Source organism: Ursus maritimus, unplaced genomic scaffold, assembly GCF_017311325.1.
Source record: "Ursus maritimus isolate PB19 unplaced genomic scaffold, ASM1731132v1 scaffold_20, whole genome shotgun sequence".
NCBI classification, from domain to species: domain Eukaryota; kingdom Metazoa; phylum Chordata; class Mammalia; order Carnivora; family Ursidae; genus Ursus; species Ursus maritimus.
The window spans coordinates 4,926,263-4,952,745 of NW_024424453.1; the positions used below are offsets into that span (position 1 = coordinate 4,926,263).

The 26,483-nt window shown below is 43.7% G+C and overlaps 1 protein-coding gene across 1 annotated transcript in view; it reads right to left on the reverse strand.

Annotated features, from left to right (window-relative positions):
• Window positions 1-2,311: 2,311 nt before the first annotated feature.
• The window catches only part of PPM1L (protein phosphatase, Mg2+/Mn2+ dependent 1L), a 281,177-nt gene continuing 257,005 nt past the window's right edge, over window positions 2,312-26,483 (reverse strand). Inside the window, exons 3-4 of the mRNA XM_008710875.2 lie at window positions 8,837-8,998; window positions 2,312-5,708 (exon numbers count right to left, since the gene is read on the reverse strand). Coding sequence (XP_008709097.2) covers window positions 5,362-5,708; window positions 8,837-8,998 — 509 coding nt within the window. The 3' untranslated portion in view covers window positions 2,312-5,361. The remainder of the gene's footprint in view (window positions 5,709-8,836; window positions 8,999-26,483) is intronic.

Below are 26,483 nucleotides of genomic sequence, written 5' to 3' on the forward strand. Positions count from 1 at the left end.
TGAGCTGTGAAAATGCCTATGATGATTCATTCAAATGCATGGCTACCACATGCTCTCTTCAAAGTCCTTAACTTGTATTTATTAAAGTGATTGTACAGATGATGGTGTGGTTACTACTAAACACATCAAAATTATCATAATCCACCCTTAGTTAAACAGTCTGTGGTTTAACAGTGGTAAAAAAAAAAAAATGGACAAAGCATCAATATGAAGAATTAGCAAAAAAATTACATATTACCGAACAGGTTTAGAAGCACATATCTAATGGAAGCCTCATCGTGTCAGCGGTCACTTCCCCTCTGAAATCTGCCATCTAGCTGAAGCAGTTCTACTTTCAGTTTTTACTATTTTGGATAATGTCCACAGGGTGGATGCGTTCCTAAACACTGGAGGTAATTCTGATTAATGACTTTCCCTAAATTCACTGTGTACCATGTTTTGGACTAAATTGTCTCATCTGTTGTTTCGGGATTACCTAGAGCTTCCCCGCCTTGCCCAGGCTAAGAGTGGCTGAGAGCTATAGCCAAGCCCTATATTTTAGGCAAGAAATAACTCACCAAACTTAATCCTATACATAAAATGTGAAAGGTGGGACAACATGGGACAGGGATTTTAGAACGAATGAGCTTTGATTGATTTCAGATTATTTCACTGAATCTGGAAAGAATGACAGAGGAAAGAGTAAATAAGTGTTGATAGTTCACATTCCCATTATTATACAATGGATATAATTTAAAAAATCTAGTTAAAATTTTAAAATGAACTATAACCAAATGTCTTTCCCCCCCTTTTCTATTGTTTTAAATATATGTATTTTTAAACTTTCACATAGAGGTGAAATGTAAAAATATTTATTTTGATTCAATCTGGAAAGCAAAGATGACTTCAAAAACAAAACTGAAAGCTGTTGGAATGAATCTGAGAAATCCTGGCTATATGGCAAGGCTCCTGCTTCTTACTAACTTTTATAAAAGAGAGAAGTTTAGAGCTTCAGGTAGGATTGTTGGGCTTCTGTTACCGATGGGAAGCTGCTGATGGGTCTTATTAAGTCATACTGTTTCTTAACACCGCTTTCATTAACAAATCAGCCTCACGTGTGAAAAGGAGTAGTGTTTCAAAATTGCAAATTGTGCTGCTACCACTAAGAGTTGTAATGAATAAGAAAATAGTCATATTTCCATATACCAGAAATTCCCAACGTGGGTCCTATGGAACACGAGCTCCTTGGAATGTTACTAGGTGTTACTCAGGTAAGTTTCTCTGGCCAAATTAATCTGGAAAACACTGAGCTAACTGAAATTACATTTGTGGTGTGCTTCTTCCCCTCTGTCCGCCGCCCACACATAGGACATTTAAATTAAAACCTTCTATGTGCTTATAGGTACTGACTTTTTAAAATAGTATGTTTCCCAAACTCATTTGGCCATGGAACGCTATATTTGGAAGATCACCTTTGGAACTTGTGTTCTATGGAACACACTTTGGGGGAACACTGGATTCTATTATTCCTGCAGTGTCCAACTAAGTAGTTCAAAAGTCCAGATACCAATGGTTGAATCTAGAGGCAATGAGATAGGCCCCAGTGTGGTGTCTAACACTCAAGTCATTTCGGCAGAGCTGGTTCGGGAATGCTTGTGTGACCAGCGAAGGCAATTTTAGGAGAATATTAACAGAACATCAGTCTACTGATGATGGGTCAAAGGATAAAAATCATTTCTGGAATCATGGAAGAATACAGTTTCATCCAGAGCGTCTATTCACATACTTTCAAATGTACAGTGAAATATTGCCCTTTCTAAACCTTCTTCATTGACATAGTTGTAAGAGAATTAGATCTGGCAATAATTCAGAGGGGAAAAAAACCAGAAAATCAAGATATACCCGGCAAAGGAAAAAGTGATCACTCCCTTGTGTATCCCTCATGTATTGCTGGATATTCCAGTGATCCGATTCAATAATGGAATCAGTTTCCCAGAATTACTCCAGATAATACTGAAACGATGCCATGATTCTCACGCAGTCCCCGTTTGCACAGAATGGATGTGGGTTGAAATGTGTATGAAATAAGCCCTGTTTTAAATTACCCAGATTGCATATGCTCTTTTACTCTAGAAAACACTCTCTGTAAGTCTTACTACATAGACAAGATTCAAGAGGCCAATACCTTCTAAGGCAAGGAACAGAAGTAGTCACTGGTTACCAGTAACGTGTACATATGTGCATAGTCATGTTGTATTAGAATAGTGACTTCAGAGGTCAGTGCCTTGGGCAAGTTGGTCACATAAAATCAATGCAGGTCTTGGGAACTAGCTTTGGAATTTTTAATGTAAGTATTGTTTATTCCTTTAATTAGAGAATTGCAAATACAGTGAATTTTCAAAAAAATTTTCCCTACCTTGTCCTACCCCCACCTCCCAATCCCAACCCATGTTAAGAGTACAGTTTGCCAGGGGGCAGCAGCGGAGCGGCGCATTCATGAGGGTCTGCGCTTGGCATCTGCTGGGGGCTCGTAAGCACGTGGTCATTCATTCCCAACTCCATTTCTAAAAGACCATAAAACCATCCCAAAATTTGGCACCATGGGGGTATTGGCAATGCGAACTCGGGCTGGGGGTCTGGGCAGCATCATGGGACAATTCCAAAGTTTTGGCAGTGCTATTTGGGGAAGCTGCACATGCAAACTTCTCAAATCTATTTCCCTAAAGGCTAGATTCAACTTTTCCCTTGTCCCTAGAAAATGAGCCACAGGGCCCCTGGGGGTGATGTCTGCAGACCCCGAACAGCTGGACGAGGAGCAGGCGGAGTGCTCCAGGACAGGGGAAGGAAGCAAAGTTCTCTGATTTTAGACATAACTCTTAATCAAACTGCTACTATTCTGCCTAAAACATCTGTCTTTAAAAAAATCTACAAGCCAAAGTGGGAGGAAAAGAGGCAGAAAGAAAGGGGGTAGGAAATACACACACTACATGGTTAGGTTCAGAAATGAATTAATTCTACAAAGCAAACTTTAGAAGACACCCGGTAACCTCAGCTGGAGGGGAAGGGGAGCGCTCCTGCCCTTGGCACCACCCACCACCGAGGAAGACCCTGCTCGGGATAAAGAAACACTCATTTCCTCTAGCTTTGCTTTTTCATCTTCACCAAAGCATGTCTCTTTTCATTTTAGACAGTAACGATGATGGAATTTAAAAATCTTTCCCTTGTCAATATGAATTTTAGGGTTAAGTTAAAAACAGAAAAGGAAAATGGACTGTACAGCATAAAATGCTGAAACCGCTTATTCCTGACCTTCAGTTAGAGGGTGGGCTTTGGTAACTCTCCAGAGTTGGAATGTCCTAGATCTCCAAGCAAGCTCAGGCCACCTGGCTTGCCCATCCCATCACCAAGCACAACCAGCCTGTCTCCTACCTTTCTCTCCTGACCCCAAACACACACATCCAAATGTTCACTGTCTCTCGACAGGCCAATATTTCAATCTAAAATGGTGACAGATATTTTGTACTAGAACATTCTATAGCTAAAAGAAATAACCAGGGTTCTAATTCTAACGTTGGAAAGTCTAATATTACAGTTTACAAAAGTGAGCAAATCTCTTAGGAAACCATTATTAATTCTCATTGCAGTAAAAAAAAAAAAAAAAATGGAAGTGCTTGGAGGAGTCAAGACAGGTTGCAGTCCTTGGCGGCCATAAGGGAATCTTCATCCTCCCAAGTTCTTCCCTGGAACCTGCCTCGGGAAAGCTCCACAGTTGAGGAAGGGTGGAGGGCGGGGGTGGGGGTGGGGGACGACACAGTGGGCTGGGGCTGGAGTGGCCAGTGAATTGGATCTTTGAGAAGCTTTAACAAGTGCCCACTTGAGAAGGATGAAACCAGGTGGACACCTTGACATTTCAGACACAGAGGGGTGGGGACACAACAAAAATCTTGTTTGGTTGTTTGAGCCACCTAAGTCAGGCAAACAGGCTGACCCAGGACTCTCTGTCAATTAATTTATAAAATACTGAGATTGGAAACATGACTTTGGTGATAGGAAATGAAGAGCAGCAAGCCTGGCCCAGAAATAACTCTGAGCCACTTAACAATACAGGTTTGAGCTTGAATTCCCAGCCAGCATGGTTGCCACGGAGCGCAGGGTGGTGTGGGGCGGGTTGTGTTCGCCTGGGGAAAGCTACCTGGTGTGGACAGTGATCTGCGACCGAATGCCACGGGCGGCGGCCTTTCCACTGTCAAGGAGAAGCACATGCCAGCATTTGATCGTCAAATGCCAAACTGCGCTGGGAACTGTGTACTCGGCTTCGAGGAACACACACGCAGTTCTAGGCTGTGCTGCTCAGAACACCGCGTGAACAACACTTGAAAGCTACTAGGACAAGAGGGGAAAAAAAAAACCCGCACAAAAATGGCCGCTGGAGCTCAGTTCAGGGTGGTGACCTCCCCAGCTTTCTCTTCTAATGCAAACAGCAGATTTCCCAGGGGGCACTGTGACTTCTCTGGCTGCTATTTCCCTCTATCTACCCTTAACGATTGAAGAAATTACGGTATTGTGATTCGCTTTGTTCATTTCCCCTAACAGGTTTCTGGTAAGACGAAAAATCGTGGTGTCTGGTGGTGAAGTTTCACAGCTGCCTATTACATAAGGTGGGGTCGAAGCAAAAGGTTAAGGTCATGCACGATTAGGATAAACGCACGAAGACGGGTCAGGTGGTACACAGAGTCCATTTAAGAAGGGAAGCCGGGGGAAAATGTTATGTCTGCCGTGCAGGCGGCCCTCATCCTCCCCACTTCCCTCCGTCTCCAAAAGCAGCCACGGAATAATAAACCATTTCAAATCTGTGTCTGGGCTGCGGCTGAGCAGAAAAGCTGGGCTCCGGAGGACAAAGCCTTCTCAGGACAGCTCTGCCCCTCAGCAGCGGCCATCGGCCCGGCGGCCCAGACTCACAGGGGCCGCTGCAGCCTGTCTCCTGCAGCTTTGAAGGCCTGCTCTGTGCACTGCTGCAAAGAGAGGACAGAGCCTGATGCCTGGAGAATCCTGGAAGAGGTCTTGAAAAGAATCCCAAAGGGGAGAATATATGGCACATATGCCGTTCACGTCATACATGTGACTCTACAGCTATATATTTATATATTTTGCACATCGGAGGAAAGAATTGGGAACACATGAAGAAACCATCTTCCAGCCTCTCAGCTACGTTGGCCAAGAGCACCCTCTGTTCATAACTGCATACAGACCTATGACCACCAGGGAGGGAATCCCACGTCTAGGTGGCTGATCCTAACTGTAACTCCCACGCCTTTCGCTACATTAAAAGAGACCAGTGTGTTGAGAGTCCTTTAGTCTAAGGCAGCCAGGACCTGGGAGGGTTCACTGCTCTTCTGTTTTGCTGCTATTCCTGAACTTCACCACCATGACCGTTATATTGTCAGGGCAGCCTCTGTAAAATGACTGCAAAACTATGCTCTTAGCCCCAAAGTGAGGTTCATCCAAGCGCTCCTTGATGAATCGAACGGCTTCTTCATTGCTGAAAGCATCCCAGAGGCCATCTGATGCCAAGATCATGAACTCGGGCTGGAGCTTGTCCAGGTCAAAGGTCAGGATATCTGGGTCTGGGATGACCACATTGAGATTTTTCAGCGGATAATCCCCCAGGGACCGAGACATGGCTAGGATTCCCTGGACCCTCCAGGAGCCATTGAAACTGATAAAACCACCTGCAAAGACAGAATGAGCCATTAGCTTGAGCAGCTGATATCACACACACGGTAGAGTCTGGGTGCATGTACACAGGCTCATCTCCTGCATGCGCCCCCCTCACCTTCCCCGGGCACTGCCAGGAAGGAGTAGCCTTCCCACTGCACGGCTTGAGGTTTCACACTCTACCAGGAGATCCTCATGTCCTCATCCTTGGCATCTTAAAGGCTCTGAGGACTATCAGTAAAAATATTGAGGGTAGGAAGATACATGTAGGTGAGGGCATCAGTTTTAACTTAACACCTCAGCTGCTCATTGATTGACAGTAGGGAGTCCTACGGTAGGGATTCAAGGACAATGGCCAAAGAGCGCTGAAAGGCACCAGGATGGGAACCACAGACCACCACTGGGCTACGTCATTTAGCTTGAGCTGCCCTTGGGTGCAGCTAGATCTCAAAAGAGCTCCCTACGTAGGGTCGGGATTAAAGAAGGGTATATTTTAGCACAGTGGTGAAAGGCTCGGGCTCCTGGGTCAGACTGCATAGATTTGATTCTTGGCTCTGTCATTTCAAATGAGAAGCTCTAGCTTTCTCATTCTAGGTTGCCCTGGCTACAAAATGGGGACAATAAGAGTTCCTATTCCCTGAGTCGTGAGAAATAAAGGAGTTATTCCATATATTATTATTTTCTCTTTAAGGGAGTTAGAACTTTGTTCATTCACTCTTATCTATCAGATATCTATTAAATAAATGTATGCTCCATGCAAGGCAATTTGCAGGCTATAAAGTTATACAAGATCCAGACCTTTCTCTAAAGAAGCAGATCGTCTAGCAGAAAGGAAAAGCTACACGTATTAACAACTGTAAGCACAAAGTGGTATGCTTTCGGGATGAAACTAGTATCTGCTGAGTGCTGTAGTCAGATGGAGGAGGAGCAATGATATCTGGTTGTGACGATCAGGGAGGAGTGAGCAATAAAGTGGGGCTTCAAACGAAGGGTAGGACTTCTATGGGCAGGGACGTATGAGAACATTCCAGAAGTGTGGTCTAGTAGGCAAGAGCATGGGCTCCAGTCAGTGTCCTGGTCTCGATTCTCATCTCACCATTCACTAGCTGTGTGTCCTTGCGCACACATGCCTCTTTGAGGCTCTATTTCCTTGGTTGTAAAATGAGGACAACATTATCAACCTCATAAGGTAAGTAAAGAGAAAGCCTATGTAAAGAGCTAGGCTTGGCTCCCAGCACAGGGTGAGCAAACAAATGGCAGCTGATATCATTGCTGCTGTTGGAAGAAACAAAAGCAGTGAAGACGGAAGGACCAACTTGTATTTGGCCCAGACTGGTCGCGGTGTATTGTTACACTAAGCAGGACAGGGAAAGGTGCCCTGAAAGGAAGGCTGAGGTCAGAGAAAATACACATAAAGGTAATAAAACCAATCACTGTCCCTTAAGCCTTGCTATAAAATACACCCTTGACACAGGCTAGATTAACCTCCTTGGAGACAGTGTCCAAACTGGCTTCTGTAAAGCATCCCTGTAGGGTGGGGGTGTAGGTGGGGGGAATGGCAGGGACAAGGAGAGAAGATAAAATGGGAACGCCATTTCAGAAGGGCACGCGGGATGCTAAATGACATTTCCAGGTATCATATACACATTCTTGCCTGTGCTTGCACTAGAGTAGGCTAACTGTATCTGAAGTCCAGGGTCACAGCAGACTCATGGGGAAATGGTGTCTTTGTAAGTAAGGAGGCCAGAGTATTTCACTCATACTGCTTGCAGCTCAGCAGAGCTGGACAGCTACTCCTAAAGCATCGTTCGTTCCATCCCACCAACAGAGAACCTGACTGAAGCCTTCTTACAAGTTACTCTGCGTCTCAAGCAGTCACTGAAGTAGGACGTGATAATAAATTTCGACACTTTTTGACTCAACAGTACAGTTTCCTACTGTGAAAACCCAAATATTGATTAGGTTCTGGGGAGATGCTGACCTATAGAGACCAAGAGTCAACTGCAATGACCCTGGGCAGTGGGCGCCCATTCTGGTTAGAGACCCAGAGTACATAAGCGCCCCTTGGACAGCTGGGCCTGTCGCCCGGCATATTGTGCAGAGCCTACATGCTGCAGTGTCAGTCTGGAGAGGGAGGGATTCCTCCTTTCCATGGGTAGGAGAGAATCCCCCAAAGTGAATCATGAAAATGTAATCAGCAACTGATAATCTCCCTTCAAGTCTTTGTCCTAATGTCACCTTAGAGAGGCATGTAGTGACCATTCCCCAATACTCCCCATTCCCTTGCCTGCTTTATGTCTCTTCATAATGGTTATCGCTTTATAATATACTAGATAATTTACTTATTTTCTCTTGTTTATTATTAATGTCTGTCTACTCCATACCCCATCCCATCCCAATTCCAGAATTTAAGTTTGTAACCCCAGTCTCTAGATGTTGAAAAAAATGAATGAAAAAGGGACCCCCCCCAACCCCAGAATATTTACTCATTCCAGGCACTGAGCTAGATGCTGGGAGTATAGAGAGGAACAAGACCAACTTCCTGCCCTCAAAGAGCTCACAATCAGGAAGGCAGAACAGATAAGAGAGCCAAGTATGTCCGCACACTGTGAAAGGTAACCTGATAGGTCACCCACATAGGATGTTGGGAAAATGAAGGGGCACCTAACCTAGACTGGCGGACCCTTTGGCACAATGACAGGGAAGGCTTACCAAAACGATACCCTTAAACTGAGTCTTAACGGACAAGTAATTGTTATCCACTGGCTGGTGGGGACGGCGCTTGCCGAGGCACAGAGCTAGCAGAAACATGGTTCACTTGGGGAACGGTTAGTTTCGTATAGCTGGAGGGAAGCAGGGTATGGCAAGCAGGAGCCCAAAGATCTCATCAGCCTTTAAACTAGTAAAGGGCTTTTTGGAGGGCCCTTTGGGAATCTTTGGCCATGAGGAATGGCAAGTTCGGCGGCCGTTTATTTGACAAGAAATGTCACAAAGTCAAGCCCCAGCTGCCTCAGCAGCAGCCTCTGTGCTGATCTACTAACCACGGGGTAACTGAAATCTTATCCCCCGTGGGCAATCTAAGCAAGCCACCTGTTCACCCAACAGGATGGCAGACAGTCCTTGGAGGCGTTCACAAGCTCACCAGCTCTCTTTATCCTCTTTCTCTCCTTCAGTTGGTAAGGCTTGTGATCATGAGACAGAGGAATGGCGTTCCCGTCCTTGTCACACAGGACCCCTCTCGAGTCACCCACATTGGCCACGGTGAGGTCCTTATCTGACAGCAGAGCAATCAGACACGTTGTACCTGAGAGACCGAGAGAGAGGCATTGTAAGAGGTCAGCAGTGGCACTGAGATGCAGCTATTGCTTGCTGTTACTGGATTCTTTGGTCATTAAAGCTGCTCCTGCTGGGTGAGATTTAACTCCAGACATGCTTGAGAATGATGGCTGTTCACTTCAACAACCCTGATCAAATCTGACCGTCAATTTTCTTAACCATGTTAGGACGTTACTGAAATAGCCCAGGATAACATTATCATTTTCCCAAATCCTTTTTCTTTCTGCTCCTCTTAATTTAAACACATATCCCATTTAAAAGGATTAGGAGAGAATCAAAATCAGTTTGAAGCTTCTGACAATTGATATATGTTTTTTGCTTCTCATTGGTGCCTCATTTCTGTCCCAGTTGAAAGTGGGAAGGAGAGGGTTGAGTGGGCTCCTCGGCTGGAGAGTCTGGAAGAGGCAGTAAATGACAGAAGCCGACAGCCTGATCCTACGGCTCCATGAAGGAGCTGCCTACACACACTTGCCTGCACAAAGTCTGACGCAAAGCCTGGCAGCCAGACACAGGTCAGCTTCAGCGTGGGATGGGGGCAGACTATAAAGGCAGGAGCAGAAAAACCTACAAAGACAGCAATGAGATCTAGGTAGATGGCAGGTGGGGGTTGGGGTGGTCAGAGTCAGAAGGGGAGCCAGACTGACAGGCTGCTTGCCTGGAACCTACGCAAGACACAAAAGGACAAACCCTTCTTGAAATGAGAATGGAGAAAAGCAATAGAGATGGACAGTCTGCTCCACCTCAAGCCCGGCCTTATTTCCTGCCCGGTGTCCTTTGTCCAGCTCTTCCCTCTCCCCACCGCCCCCCAGTGTCACTGAGTATGCAAATGCCTGCTGAAATGTACAACCCATTAAGCTGTGGCTTCAAACTGTTAACGCCTTTGCTTGTGAAAATTACCCATCAATGTCTTCATTAATATCTCCCTCCTCATTTAGAAGGTCATATTCTGTAACAGAATGTAAACTGTGTCGAAACAGCTTTTAGCCTTCACAGAACCATAAACAAGACTGAATTCTTAAGCAGACATAAAGAATAAAGGTCAATATCAAGAGCAGGGAGAATGATTAGAATATTTAGCATATTCAGGTATTATATTTCAGTTTGAAATTCCATTCTTAAGCCTATTTAACTCAAAACTGTCTTGGCCAGAAATGGAAATACATGAAATATTGGTCAACTCAGGATTTCTGATATGAAAAGCTTTGTGAAAGAAAAAAAAAAGACTAATCTTAGGGATTCCAAGCAAATTGCAAGTCTTTTACCTTTAAAAAAACACTGTAAAAATGAAAATGTAAACACAAAAACAGTTCATACAATTAGAAATCGTTATTCTCAGTTTTTGCTATTAGTTGCCTTTGGTCTTCAACCATTCTCACTTTGTCCTCAAGCACCTGATTGGGTTAACCTGTCTAACACAATCACAGACTATAAGGCACATTCATAAAGTTTGATGATGAAATAGATACTTTATTAGATATTGCATGGTTTGGGGGCAGTGCATTCATAGACCCCTTTGAGCTCTCTTTGGCCTTCTTCCCCTCCTTTCTCACTCTGCACGCTCTGAGAGACCATGTTCCTGACCTTGGCCTCCACTACCATCTAAGCCTGTGTCGCTAGCCTGGCTGACACTCCTGAGATCCATATCAACTGGGGTAGAGGTGTTTCGATTTGCCTATACCACCGGGGATCCACGGAAGGGGTCTGCGGCTTCCCTGTGAGAAGAGCAGAGGGATCCACCTGGCTCTGGGCCCTTTCCCCACCCCATTTCAGCAGAGCAGCTCTACACCCGTCTGTTAGCTGTACTGAGCCACCACATAAGTCTTCTTTAATAAAAGAGGGAAGGGAGAGGTCATTCCTACAGCTAGAAAAAAAAAAAACCTGAAATGTAATCGCATATGTGATTAAGAGTCACTGAAGGGTTTTAAGCAGGATAGTGTCATGATGAGATTATGTGTTCTAAAATATCGTTTCAGTGGCAATATGGAAGATACAGTGGAACCAGGGAGAAAGACAGAGATAATGAAGATCTGAATTAATGTAGTAAACACAGAGATAGAGAGAAGACAGATTATTTAAAACCTGAATGGAGAGGTCATAGAGAGTGAAGGAAATAAAGGAGAGGGGAACAAGTCTGGGGTAATGTCCTACTATCTAGATGAGGGGAACTGGGTGCTCCATAGACAAGGACTTAAGGGGATGTCTGCTTGGGGCTTCTGGGAAGGCTTTCTCTCTCACTAAAGGAGACACAATGAAGAAACTAACCCACTTCTTTGGTCCAGTGTTGCCTCAGGTGTCTCCCAGAACCGTGGCAGCCATCTTGAACTATGAGGCCATATGCCTCTGGGTCAAGGCACTCTGCTGCGGGTAGAGCAAAGATCACTGTAAAGAGCCTGAGTCCCCAACATACCGTGGAACTGCGGAACCAGCCTGAAACTGACTTGTTCTGTGACACATTAAATATCTTTGCTGCTCATGGATTTTTAAGTTGGATTTTTCTGTTCCTTTTAGCATCCTGATTCAGGGGCTTATAGTTTAATGGGGGGAGGTCTATGAATAGATTTAGAGAGGCTGCTTTGCTTTACTCACATGTTGCTGCATATACCTAAGATTTCTGGCCGCAAATTCCTTTGTCAAGGATACAATTCCATTGTTTCTGTGGGTAAAAAAGATCTCATGATGTGGATTTCAGAAACTTACTGCTTTGAAACAATGGGAGCTGCTTTTGTTAGCAATAGAATCTTAGACCTGGCCAAAATGGGTGAGCCCCAGATGGTGGAATTAGAGCTGCAGGGAGTTTTTAGGATCAAGGAAATGTCACCATTCCTTCCCTGTAGAAACCTGCCTGTATCCTGGGTGGGGGCCCAAGCATAATCTTACAAAACTGCTTCACTGTAAGCAATTTATCGTTTGGGCTCTGCAGCTGTAGTTTGGGGTTGCAAAAGACAGTTTATAATGTTATCTTACTTTACAGAACAAACTACCTTGTTGCTGAAAGATTCCAGAAAAACATGTGTCCAAGAGAAAATGGATAAAATCACCTTTTCTTTTGCTTGCATGAGGAAAAAACACCCACCAAATTTTGGCTACAAGTTTTGATATAAAAGATTTATTCCATAATAGTACTAGTCTGACAATATTACTTAATACCTCAGAATGTTTCTATATTAACAATTTAATCTAGAAAAGAATGTAATTGCAAACCTGGAAGATATCTTGGAAATTTAACCTATTAACCTCACTTCACAGATTAAAAAAATGAAAAAAGCGAATTCCCATAGACTAGACTTCGATGTCCTAATCGAGTGAGGTCTTGCAAGTTATCTAACTTCTAAGCCTCAGAAAATGGCACCACAATCTAGTTACTCAAGCTAGGAGTCAGCCCTGTTTTTCTCGTTTCTCTCCTTTTCCTCATTCCTGACATTCAATCCCTCATTAAGTTCTGCCACTCTTACCTCTAAGGTACATCTTAAATCCCTTCAGCTCTCTTTGTTCTCATTACGTTGACTCTAGTCCAAGTCACTGTCCTTTCTAAGCTCTGCTATTTCACCAGTCAGGTGAAAAACATTGCTGGCCAGATCCTGCATGGTCTGGCCCCCACCCAAATTGTCCAATGTCATATCATACTACTCTTTCCCTTGCTTTCCCTCCCTTCTGCTGCCCAAACATGCCAATCCTTTTGTTGTCTTTGGGCCTTTGATCTCACTGTTCCTCTGCCTAGTATATTTCGTTGTCTTTGATGCTGGCTGACTAATGCATATGGATATCTTAGTTTAAGTGTGACATCATCAGAGGGGGTCTTCTCTGATTGGAGGGACCTTATCTCCTCTACTTTCCTCACTGCCCTCACAACACACCATTGTGTAAATATCTTGTATATTTATTTAAACAATTTAATCAATACCAATCTTCCCCCGTACAATGTAAACTTCACAAGGGTAAAGACATTGCTTGTTTTCCCTACTACAATGCTGATGCCTAGAACATGGCAGGTACTCAATATTTGCTGAATAAACAAATTAATAGACGAATGAATAAATAATCACACACTGTCTCTTTGATCCCGATCTGACGTAATGCTAAGCTCCTTCTGACTTGCTCTGAACATGTCCACCTAGGTCAATAGTACAATGCACACCATCTTCCAGATACTGCCACAGCAGGGAGATGCCCAACTCTAGCAAAATACATTTTACACATTGATCAAAACATGAGGACGCCTCTGTACATGTATAACGTTCACAGGCACGCTGCCTGTAACTAGAGAGAGCTTCCTGCCCAGGCCTGTCCCGAGTTCTTCCCTCCAGCCCAGGCTTCTAGTCCAATGCAAATGAAACATGGGTAGGGCTTCTACCTTACCACACCTTCCAAAGCCGTGGCACCTTGTGAAGTGATAAAAGTGCCTCGTGGTGGTCATTACATGCACATTCTGTGTCTGCTTCTGACCTCCATTTGTACTTGAGCAAACCAGGCATAGTTTCACGTTGGCCTGCTAATTCTTGTTTTCTTTAGGGAAAACCCACAAATGCAAATTATTCATTAGTCTGTTCCTCTAAACCAGAATTCTTTCCTCTGATTTAATTTCTGGAAGGCAAAGTAGAGGCACACAAGAAAATCTCTTCTAGACTGATCTAAATATTCTGGTTGGATATAATTAGGCACTTCATTCACTTGGTGAGTTGAGCTTGAGAAAAATATAAATCCTTTTTTTCTCTCTCTCTTTTTTTTAAAGTAGACTCCATATCCAGCGTGGATCTCACAACCCTGAGATTAAGGCCTGAGCTGAGATCAAGAGCTGGACGCTTAACCGACTGAGCCACTGGGGTGTCCCGGAGAAAAATGTAAAACCTAATGAAGGTTAAGTAACTTCGGTTAGTTCGGGCATCTTCGGAAACCCTAGTTATCAATATCAATATAAGTGGCTCACAAACACACCTGTTGCTGATTTCCTGACTCGTCAGTGTGGGTGAGGGGCAGGCATTATTCCTCCCTTTGAGCAGATGGGGAAATGGGGCGCAGAGAGTGTCTTATCCATGTGTCTTATCCTTGGTGACACTGCTCAAGGTGTATATACTTAGTGATTAAGTGACTAAAATACCTGGCAGTCCAGAGTGATTACGCTAGTAATAACAATGATAGACCCTATTACTGAAGTTTTTCATTATAATGTTAAACGTTTACTTACATTGTGTAATTTAATCTGCACTACCCTTTGAGATAAGGCATAATTATCCCCATTTTACAGATGGGGAAACTAGGTCTCGGGTGGCATAACAAGGTGGCCAGGTCACATATCTGGACGGTCTGACTCCACTTTAACAATCAGCACTTCTTCCTGTTCTAAGCTGTTCTCCTCCTCCTCCCAGAAGTAGAGATTTCTGTGACCTCTTCCCATATTTCTGTTTTGAATAGTCCCCATCAACTCGCCCCCTTTTACAGTATACACTGGTGCAAGTCACAGAACAGTTTGTGAATCCAGACAATATTTGATCATGTGATATGAAGTTGATTTAATAGAATGGTGACTGTATTCACTTAAACAAAGCTGGTACAGTGAAAATTCTCAATAATGAGCAATCAGAAGGCAGCCAAACCACTCCGAAATCAAAGACAAGTGGCTGGGATGAGTTGACCTCTGGGTCCTTCTCAACTTTAATATGCTGCTGCTCTTGAATTGGAACTGCAGGCCCCAGTGTCTCCAGGGAAGTAGGTCATGTGTTAGGAAAAGCCTGTGGCCCTCTTGGAGGAGTCTTATCCTCTTACTTGTGACAGGAGCACGGGTTCTGAAATGTTTTCTGCTCTACGAAAGGGCAGGCATGAGGATAAGGAACAGGGGACCTCAGGTTTCGGTGTCAGGGCCACAACACGGCATGTGGGTGGGGCTTGTGGCCGACACAGGGGAAGGGGGCAGCTGCTCCTCAGCAGTTAAGGTCACTGCCAGGTGGGAATATGGCCCCTTGTGAATAGTGCTTCAGATGTTTAAGAAAGTTTATTTATTTATTTAAGTAATCTCTACACGCAACGTGGGGCTCGACCTCACAACCCTGAGATGGAGAGTCACATGTTCTTCTGACTGAGCAGTCAGGCGCCCCTTTCTTCAGATTTTGTAAGGGAAGCCATTACTATGTGAACTCTCCTGATACTTATTTATTTTTTTAAGATTTTTTTATTTGTTAGAGATATATCTCCTGATATTTATTTATTTATTTGTTATTTTTTATTTATTTGTTAGAGAGAGAGCACAAGTAGGGGGAGCAGCAGGCACAGGGAGAAGCAGACTCCCCGCTGAGCAAGGAGCCCCAGGAGGGACTCGATCCCAGGGCCCTGGGATCGTGACCTGAGCCGAAGGCAGACGCTTCACCAACTGAGCCACCAGGCATCCCCAACTCTCCTGATTTTTAAATGTTGGCAGTTTTTATTTAAAAAAAAAAGGCGCAAGCCAAACAAAAGGCAACTGTGGTCAAATGATTCTTTGACTCATTAGACTAACAGCCTCCCTTTGGGCCAGGGTGATGCCTTCCTTATTCACTGTTGTGTGTGTGTATACACGTTTCTATATGTGTGTGAGCTATATACAGCACTCCTTGCTGTATCCCATAACAGGGCTCTGCACACTGCGCAGACTCCGAATGCTAAGGCCGGTGCTAAGCACTGAGCGGACATGAGGTGCTTTTGCAACCCGTACTAATGGTAGCATTGGTACGACTCACACCTTGGACTTTGTAAATATAGATATTCTAACCATGTAAATATTCATACCCTTATTTAACAAATATATTAGCAGGGTTATCTAGGTGATAAGATTTTAGACTACTTTGTTTTCTTTATACTTTTCTGTATTAAGATGAACACGATATGTCATTTAAAACCAAAATGTATTCAGGACACTTCAGGAGCGTATCCACTGAATAAACCAAAATATACAAGACATGAAACAGGAAAAGCAGAGCTGACAATCTTGGTACAGGTGGAAACAAAGCCCAGGAGCATAGCAGTGACAACGGTGACAGAAGCCCTGCCCACAGATAGTTCAAGTTCAGATTCAAATTCTATCATCAGTGACTATCCGTCAATGACTCAGTGACAGACAAGCAAGCCCCCCTGTCTTTAGGCCTGCACCTCCCCCACCCCCTGCCCAACAGCCTCACCTTATGCCTAGCAGAGCTACTTTCAGCTTCTACTCAGAGCAGAACTCCCCGCCCTGGTGCCAAAGCACATTACCCTCAATCCCTTACACTCCCCACCCCCACTTTCTGTATGCCCACAGCTGTGATTTAAAAATTGGAGTCACATGGGGTGCCTAGGTGGCTCAGTCAGCTAAGCATCTGACTCTTGGTTTCAGCTCAGTCGTGATCTCAAGGTTGTGAGATGGAGCCCCATGTCAGGCTCTGCTCAGTGTGGAGTCTGCTTAAGACTCTCTCTCCCTGGGGCGCCTGGGTGGCCCAGTCGGTTAAGCGTCTGCCTTTGGCTCAGGTCATGAGGATCGAGCCCGGCCTTGGGCTCCCTCTCCTCCTGGCTCGTGCCTGCTCAGGCTCACTGTTGCTATCTCTCTGTGTCTCTCTAATAAATAAATAAAATCTTTAAAAAAAGACTCTCTCTCCCTCTCAAATAAATACATGAATAAATAACTCTTTTTTAAAAAAAGATAAAAACTGGAGTCTCAAGAATCCTTATTTTCTGAAATTCACCTTACCACAACATTTTCTTATGCAAGAGATACTGTAATTTTATTTCTTCTTGGAGTGGGAGTGGGAGGCCAGGCAGAATGGGGAAAACCGGGTAGAATGAACATAGCTCAGGAGCCTTGCTTCATAAATGCTCCGGGACATGCTCCCACACAATGCCACATAGTGACTCCCCTCTGTGACATCAAGTCTTTTGTAAAAGTATAAGGAAAAGTGCCATTTTTTTCTTTAGGAAAGGGAGCAAGAGATTGAGGGTGGGGTGGAGAAGAGGTCACCAGCGGTAGGGAAGGGGAGAGGGAGAAGGGGACATACACACATGCAGATGCATGGGAGAGGATTTCAGTGAAGGTGTTAACAGTCTAAAGGCCGTTCAATGTATGCAGCGTAGGAAAACCAACACATTCGTAGGATGAGGAGAAGTAGGTTTACCTTGTAAAGGTCTGACAATGAATGTTAGCTCAATAACACAATTTCAGGCTAGATGACATCAGGGCTCGGTGACTGACAGAAATTATATTGGTGAGCAACATATTGGAAACAGAGCAGGCGAAGGCAGTCCTTAATGAAAGAATCATGGGGAATGATAAGATCACTGTCAGCAGGGACTTCCAGCCTCCACCTCCCGTAGCCACCTCTGCGCAGAGCCCCGAAACACAGATAAAGTGCCAGGTAGTTTGTAGATAAGACTCCCCGGCCCCCATCCCCTGTCTGCATAATCTTTACGTCCGCCAAAGTTTGGCCTGCTCAGAGCTTGTTCACTGGTCTTTCTTGTAGGAATTAACGCCATGACAGAGACAGTCCTGTCAGGGCCGATCTGTTGTCTGGAAAGCTAAAGAGCTCTAAGCTTTCCTTCTTTATTCCTTTTCTCTCATCTACTGCCTGAGTCCTTGTAGTCCCTGCTCTAAATTCTCTCAGATGCAGGCCCTTTTCAAGGTACCTGGGCTGGGAGAATCACCACTCTTTAGGCTAACTCTGTAGACAAGGTTATTGAATTAATACTAATTAACGACTCATACTAAAAATAAATAGTTCCAGTGCAATGAGTCTTGTAGTGATGAGCCTGAAAGCTATTTTGTGCTACGAGAGCCTTGAGTGGGAGGTGTTTGGAAAGAGATCTATGTGTGTAGAGAGGCTTGTACGGGCCCAGTGATGAGAACTACCACATACTGACCATTTACTATGAGCCAGGCCCTATGCCCAGTCCTTGACATATGTAATTTCTTTAACCTTAAGAGCCTATGAGGTACTATTATCTCCATTTTGCAGATGATAAAGCCGAGATTAAGGGATTAGCTCAAAGTCACGCAGCTAGTGAGAGGCAGAGCTCAACCAGTGTGTTGCCAGAGTGTTTGCTGCTTTCAACCTCGGGGCAGGCGGTTGCTAGCCCGTATTTAGCGTTTTTGTGCAAAGCAGAAAAAGGTATTTCTTCCCTAAGACGTTTTATTACCATCACCATAAAATCACTAAAATACATTTTCAAGTTGATAAGGACCACAGCGTGAACGGTGCCTCCTAACGCTGTGTGGTCAAACCTGCACAATGATATGGGGAGCCCTGCTTCTCAGGCCGTACCCGGCCCCCAGCCACCCCAGGAAGAAAGCACCATAGAAGAAGGCCACTCAATGAGGAATTCCAGCAGAAGAGCACGCGGACTCGTAGGAGCCCCAAAGCCAACCTGAAGAATGAAATATTGTTAGCAACATCTTTAAGGCCACATGGGAGTGTTACTGAGTGTTACTGAGGACGCATTAAGGACTTCTTTACTCCAGAGCCGAAGTACTAGTATGGCAAACTATCTCTGCGGGTTTCCAAAGGGAAGAAGCAGGGATGGGACACACCCACATATTCAGGGAGGCTTATGTGAGTCCCTGGGCTGGGCACAGACAGAAAGCTCCTCCAAACTGCACCTTTTTGGGTCCTCCTTTGCAACCCAAAGCTGCCTCAACTCCCCCCCATCACATGCCAGAGGGCAGAGTGGCAGGAATAACATTTTATGAGAAAAAGGTCTATTACAAATTGTGAATTTTCATTTCCTCAGTGAGATTTTTGCCTGAGCAAAAATTTCACCCATTGGGTTTGACACTCGCTGAATGTGAGCCAGTCAACTTGATAACAAATCCTATTATTTTAAACCCTAGTGCTATGTGGTTTAATTCTAGACTTAGGTACACTTGGGCTCTTCCTTGGCAAAAATTTAGTAATAAATAAAATGACTAGAAGAAATAAGGAAGAGTTGATGAGTGCCAGAAAGGTCTTTTCCACAAATGAGGTGTGACATCCTAAATATGAAAAATAATCTATTTAATGGGGTGGGGGGAGGTCATAATTCAAGCTTTTAGAATCCGATGGAATATATTCATTTAATTTTCACACTTCACCAGAGTTAAAGTATAGATGTGTCATCTGATGCTCTTGAATGCCGTTTTGAAATTGAAATGTTCTTCAACTTTACTTTCAACTGTTGTAATAATAATCTTTTTTTCACCTTTGAGTGTGGCCTATGGACATCCTTCTAATCCTTCCTTTTCGGTTAAGTATGAACATGTTAAAGAGAGCTGGTTTCTATTAAACTGATCTCATGCATTGGGGAGTCTTAGAAAGCCCTAGCAGGTCCTCTTGCTGCAGGAGCTTTCATCCATACTTGCTGGACGTGACTATTTTGAGGTAGAAGTAAGCAGACAAGCTTTTGTGATGCCTACTGATACACTTCTCGTAACTACTGCTAACATTTAGTTCAGATGATAGCATGCTCCTGAGCTTAATTTATAATGACATTATCACATACTGGATCCTAAGTCCAGTATCTATTAATGATAAATAACATTAATTTCATGGTTCTTTGATTCTTCCCACATAAGCCAGAGAAGCACTGGCTACATTTTTTCATGTCTTCACGTGATTTGAGAATTCTTCAGTGAGATATCTCACTTCTCTTTAGGGTTCCCAGCAAATTACAAGTACTGTCTCTGCTTCTTTATGAATGCTGTGGGAGTGGGTATAATAGGAACTTCGGAAATTGAGCTTTATAAAAGGGCCGTTTGCTTTTTAATAAAAGGCAGAGAGGAGAAAGGCGGAGAGAGAAGAGGGGAGAGGAAGCCTGATTCCTCTGGTGCTTTAACCACGAATTACACTTTTTTTTACTTTTTTTCTTAGTGTAGAATCACACTTTCTTTGACTTTTTTTCTCTTAGTGTAGAATCAACCCTCTACCCTTTGGTTTCAATTAAAAACAAACCTGGCCTTTGAGTTTATTCATTTATTGTTATTTAAATTACCGCATAGCTATAAATCTATTTACATATTCATGTGTTGGAAGAACGCCATTTGGAGATATCCACTGAAGTTCCTGCCCTTGCATCCCTTGCGTGTCTACGACCCTCCTTCATTCAGTTTGCGGCACTTGTCATCCTAGGGAAGACTAGGATTGCTGCGGCCAAAGTGCAAAGAAAAAGAAGTAGTCACGTGTAGCTTTTCGGCTTTAAAGAGACCATGGAAACTCACAAAGAAACAGTATTCTCAAGAGAAAAATCTTTTTGAGCATCCATCAGCCCACATTCTGGACTAAACCACAGGCATATGAAGATGGAGCAAACAGCGGGTTTTCCTGCCCATGAGTCCTTCCTTCCTGCCGGCCCCCCCACTGAGGTTGGCCAAGTGGTGGGGGTGGGGGAGATGGAGCGGAGACAAAGAGGAAAACAGGAGGGTGTCTTTGATGTGTGGGTCTCCTAGAATCACATGGAACTTGAAGCACAGAAGAGCTAAATCTTGCTTTCCAGGGCACAGTCCAAGAAATCATAAACCTTCGTCCTGGTACGGAGACGCAAAGGTTGAATGAGCTCATGAATGCAGCCTCGTGTGAAGCAGACAGAACCACTGAGAAGTGCTGGGCTTCCCCTGAGGGAGGAACGGCAACCCTCAGGTGCTTCAGAGCTGGGATGAGTGGGCCTTCCAACCACAGGTTCTGGACACCCTGGGTCATCCCAGCAGATACCAGGACAGTAACAACATTCAGACACTCAGATCACCCCTGGGGAAAAGGGGATGAAAACATGAACTTAATATAAGAACCTGAGAAAAATCAGGAAATAATGCAATATATCTGGAAGTAAATAGAGCAAGATTTTAGTATCAGGTCCAATGTGGATTCAAAAATCCAAGCTATATTCAGTTCTAGAGAGAGAAATGAAGCGACATCTTTATACGTTTGTTTTGCAGCCGTGTAGTGTGTGTGGATGGATAGATAGAGGATAGGTATCTCCTGTCTATTGCACATTACACATTTTAAATTTTACGCTGGCCTAGAAGTTATGAAATTTAATTTAAAAAAATACTATAGCCAGTACCAAAACTGTTTGATAACCAAGCGTGACTTCCCTGGCCACCGACTCAGCACACATCTACTACTGAAGAATTCTAGCTGGAAGAAGAAACAGTCTCCAAAGCCATTTGCCCTTGAGAAGCATGCCACTGGCAGTTTCTGCAGTTACACATAAATTATTTCCAGACGATCTCTTCCGTCCAAGCACAACAGAGTCACTGATATCCCCATTTAAAGGGACAAAATAAAGGCTGTACACTTATGTTCATTTAGAACAAATAAATAAAACCAAATCAGATTTGGGCCAATTTGATCCAATACTTACTAACTTTCCAGCTTGCTTTGGATTCAGTGGACCATGAAAACGACTCAAAAGCTGTGTCTCCGGGCAAGCTGCTGTCCTAAAGATCTGGTAAAATCCTTCTGGCCCGTCTGGATGCATATCAAAAAGTGATATCCCATCTATGCCTCAACAACTGGGACAATACCAAATGGTGTAGTCAGTTGGGTGACCCCGATTCTTGGTTTTGGTTCAGGTCATGGTTTCTGGGTTGTGAGATCAAGCCCAATGTTGGGCTTCAAGCTCAGTGTAGAATCTGCTTGGGATTCTCATTCCCTCTCCTTCTGTCCCTCCTCCCGGCTCTCTCTCTCTCTCAAATAAACAAATCTTTTTTAAAAACCTGGGAAAATACAACCATGTTACTTTGTGAAAATGACCTTCTTTCTCCTCTTTCTCATACCTCTATCTCCTGCACCTAATAATAAGATTGTGTCTGTGTGCTCATGCTAACTAGTTTTATGTTCTTTGTTCCCTCATTCAGTGCCTACTGCATGCAAATTACTAGGCTTGATGCTGGAACAATAAAGATAAATAAGATACAGTCCTTAATCCCAAGGCATTTACTGCCTGATGACCAGATGGAAACAGACCTTAGAATCCTGCCTGCAAATGCTTTGACAGTGCTATGAGAGTCTGGGTGTGTGGATGGGAATGATGGCAGGGAGGGAGCTTGGCTCGGTCTGGGGAGATGGTAGGTGGTGGGGAGAAATCCAGGGAGGACGATGGGAGGAAATGAGACTGTAGCCCTCTCTCTTTTTTTTTCTTTTAAAGATTTTATTTATTTATTTGAAAGAGAGAGAGAGTGTGCGTGCGAGAGAGCATGAATGAGGGTGGGCAGAGGAAGAGGGAGGAAAAGACTCCCAGCTGGGCAGGGAGCTCGACACGGGGCTTGATCCCAGGACCCTGGGATCATGACCTGAGCCGAAGGCAGACGCTTAACAGACTGAGCCACCCAGGCACCCCAACCATAGCCCTCTCTTGAAGGTGCAGCAGGCTAATGAATTTCTATAGCCAAAAGAAAGAGGTATAAAAAAATTTGGCATAAAGAAAGAGGTAAAAAAAAAAAGAATCTGTAGAATAAAAATGCACAAAAGGAACAGTTTTCTAAAGGGGGTTTCCTCCTATTTCACTTTTGAAACAAGGAACAGAATAAACACTTGTTTATACTCTTTGACTCAATAATGCCAATTCTTGAATTTCATCCTAAAAAAATAATCAGAGATGTGAACAGAGCCTCATGTACGAGGACTGATCTCACAGAATTATTTAGAACAGCAAGATAACAGAAATAATGAAAATGAGTAGAGATATATTCATTATGAAATATCCAAATAATAAAGCACAGTATAAACATTAAATCTACTGTTCCTTAAGAATATATATTGTCATGAGAAAGTGCTCATAAGTGAAAAATGAAATAAAACTGTACATAAAATTTCTTTAAAAATATATTACAATTAGTATTTTTACTTGAAAGAAACCATACAAAATATTATTCTAATTTTCATTTACTTCAATAAATATGTATATAAATATACACAGAAGATTAAATGGAAACAAAAGAAAATATCGCTTATTAAGGCTGGTTTAAAAAATTTTTTTGAAAAACTTTCTGAATTTTCCACATTTAATGTAATTCATTTATAGGAATTATTTCACTTTTACCAGATTCAGTGCTTTTTACTTTTGTGTTCTTAATGTGAGGCACTTATTTCTCCTTCCTACTGAGAATCTTCTGCCATGGTCCACAATGACTTGACAGGACTTTCTGTTTAGTAGTTCAATTTTCCTTGCTGAACCAGCCTGGCATTTCAGTTAGACTGAGGCTACCCGACTGAAATACCGATAAGCCTTACTGCCTTCACCTTCTCTGCTTTCATTTTGGCCAGTGTAGTTCCAAGGAAAGAAGAAACAGTATCAGGAAGAACGCCAGGCCCCAGACTCATCATGGGTGGTGCTCGGAAGGCTCTGGGTTTGCAGATATCACACTTGGGGGACACTACCACATGACACGATTAGATGCTGCTCCCCAGAAAGGGACAAGGGATGACCATCGAGGGTGGACGGCAGCAGGAACCGACTGACTGTGACACAACTGTTGCACAAGAAACCTTTACCAGGGAGAGCCAGTTTCCAAGGCAGCCAGGTGGTTCCTGCTACAGGCCCTGGCTAACTGGGTGTCACATTACAGAAGGCGAGGCTGAAGGAAGGTCAGGGGAGAGAACAGGAGACGAAAGAGGAGGAGTTACAGGATGCCAGAACTTCGAGTCACAAAAGAAAATGAAAGTCATTAACTATAAGCTACAATGGGCCAGGCACTCTGCTTGCTGCTCACACATACCGGGCCTCATTTAGTTTGACAAAAGTCCTGCAAGGTATGTATCACCATTATCATCATCATCATCCCTCCATTGTACAGATTTGGAACAAGAGGCTCCCCAAGGCCACAGAAGCTTTTGGGTGGAAGAGCTGGAATTTGAACCCAGGTCTGACACCTTCAATCAGGCTTCTAAAATTTTCTCTCAGACGTGTGGCAAGGACGCAGTCAGTTTGGGCAGCAAATAGCTTTATTTAAGGATTCTCTAAAGCTTGTATGTGCTTCTACTAAAGAACAATACGGGACAATATATAACTTAGATATTCAAAGAAAACTTTTTGGTCAAGTGTACTAATGCTGTATAAAATTTTTTTTAAATTGTTTTTTTTTAATACATGGCTGAATGGGAAAATGAGGACGTGGTTTTCTGTGGGCAGAACAATAATAAAGTGAAAACCCAAGGCGTAAGTGAGGGAGAGGGGTTGATCGGTTTGGAAGCACTGTCCGACACACACCGTCTCCCAGATCTCTGAGACTACGTCATGCTGGAAGGGGCCCTGGGGCATTTAGAGTGTAATGCTTCCAGTGCAGCAGATGGAGGCTTGGATAGTATTCGGTTTGTGGAGTGATGTCAAATACTTCTTCCGATCATCTGCAGTGACATTGCTAATTTCCGTTTATCAAACGAGGCAACAGGTTCAGGAACTAAATCAGTGGCTGGTTTGCAAGGGAACCAGAATGTAAGCTGCATTTCAGTGGCTCAGTCTGGTACCCTGAGCATTTTCCCCAACTCTGGCATATTCCGGGCTGCTAGCTCGAGCCTCTGTTGAACCTAAAAGCTCCTATTTTCCAAGTGTGAAAAGAAAGCCTCAGCAGTTACAGGCCCACGAGCTGAAATCGACACTTCAGGCATGAGCCTCAGGAACACACCTGGTAAAGGAGCTGGCCGGGTCAGGTAAGAAGGAGATTCTATAATTAAACAGGGAACACTGTGCTCTGAGTAAGTCTAAATCCCCTCTTGACCCTAACTTACTATGTGAACTGCGGGCGACATCTCTTGAACCGACAATCAAGAGTACTCCAAGGCACACCACCCCCGTTATCCGAGCACTACCCCCAGCATCCCCGGAAAGCCCTCCCTCTGCTTGGCAGCGAGAAGTGAAGCTTCGCAGGTCCCCACCGCTCCCCTGGATCCACCCCAACCTGAACTGGCTTCTTTTGAAGGTAGTTTCTTCACTTGTCACCAGCCTGCTTTCCAGCCAAAGTAATGAAGCCAACCTCTGACCTGAACAGAAAACAAGGTTTTTAAACATGAAGTATGATTCATGTGATTGAATTTTGTTTAGAGCCCCACAGGGGGAATGTTTCTCTTCACTACTTCACTTCTTGGGCTTCCTGAATAGGCAAAATGTTTGCAGGAGCCTCACTCACTCAGAGGTGGTCCTGGCCCACAGACAGTACAAAACTGCCAGGCAGCAGGGATGTGGGGCAGGAGGACACTCCCACATGTGGTTTCCCATGTTGGCCTGGCCTCATACAGCCCCTGAAGGAGCTATAAACCCCAGGGTGGCATTGTCTCTGACTTGCTGAGTTTCTGCCGCTCTGGCTGCAACAAGATTCTGGCTGAGCGTATAAATGATGCATATATAGCCTCTGAACTCATCTGCGAGCTAGCCTGGAGGCTGAAGTTATTCATTCATTTAGCAAGCTTTTAACCAGCACTTTCTGGTTATAAATAGCTTCAGATGAACTGTCACTCCTTGCCAGGCATTCTGATAGGAACTGGGGACTCAAAAACAAAAGATGAAGTCTCGAGGTGAAGAAGTCACAGTTTAGTGGGGTGCCAGAGGGGAGAGAACAGAAAAACAATTCTATTTCGGTTGAAGTTGAAGCAGGTTGAAACCTGCTTGCAGGGGTATGAAAAGAAGATATCTGAGCTGAGTTTTGACTGATGATGAATAGGAGTTAGCGGAACAAAGTTGGTGGGGAGGAAGGCTCGGACTGTGTGTATATGTCTGTGTATATGTACGTGTACATGTGTATGCGTGCACGTGCGTGGGGGTGGGGGTTAAGGAAAGGAATGAAAGGGGATCTTTTTTCTTCTTCCATACCCAAGAAAGATTTTTCAAATATTCTTTTCATGTGATAACGACTAAGACAGCTGACTTAACATGAGTCCAAATATATGTCAAATCTTAAAATGGAAATTAGTGACATTAAGAAATGTCAAAGCTCTTAAACATCACCGAGTTGTAAATATGAATATGGACCCACATGCTATTTAAGAAAATTCTGTTTAGAAAGAAAACATGATGAAGCAAATTCCCAGTCTGACTTTAGAATGTTCACAAATCATCCATATGGAATTTTCTGTGATTACCTAATTAATAGTAGAAGCTTTGACCATATGCTGTAGTGCCCAATTTCCGCACTGGAGATAGTAAATTACTGTACTTGATTTTCTTTTGCTCTACTTTCAGTTTACATGCTTAACCTTCTACAGAGTTTTTGCTTGCTTGCAGATTTAAATGAATGTACAAAGGGAAATTCCCAGCCTTCGGGATCTTAAATTAAAAACACATGTTATTTCAGTCCTCTGTTAATGATGGGTGACTGACATTCAGTTGAGGAGTTTAATAAAGGTGGGGAGGAGTGTCTTAGCACTACTTAAGAATTAAATCTCTAAGGCTATAATTTAGAAATAATTCTAGAACTATGTATTATACTGAAAGTTCCTGATTACAAAACACTGAACTGTCACTCCATGAAAGAATTATTTTAATATAAAGAATAAAGG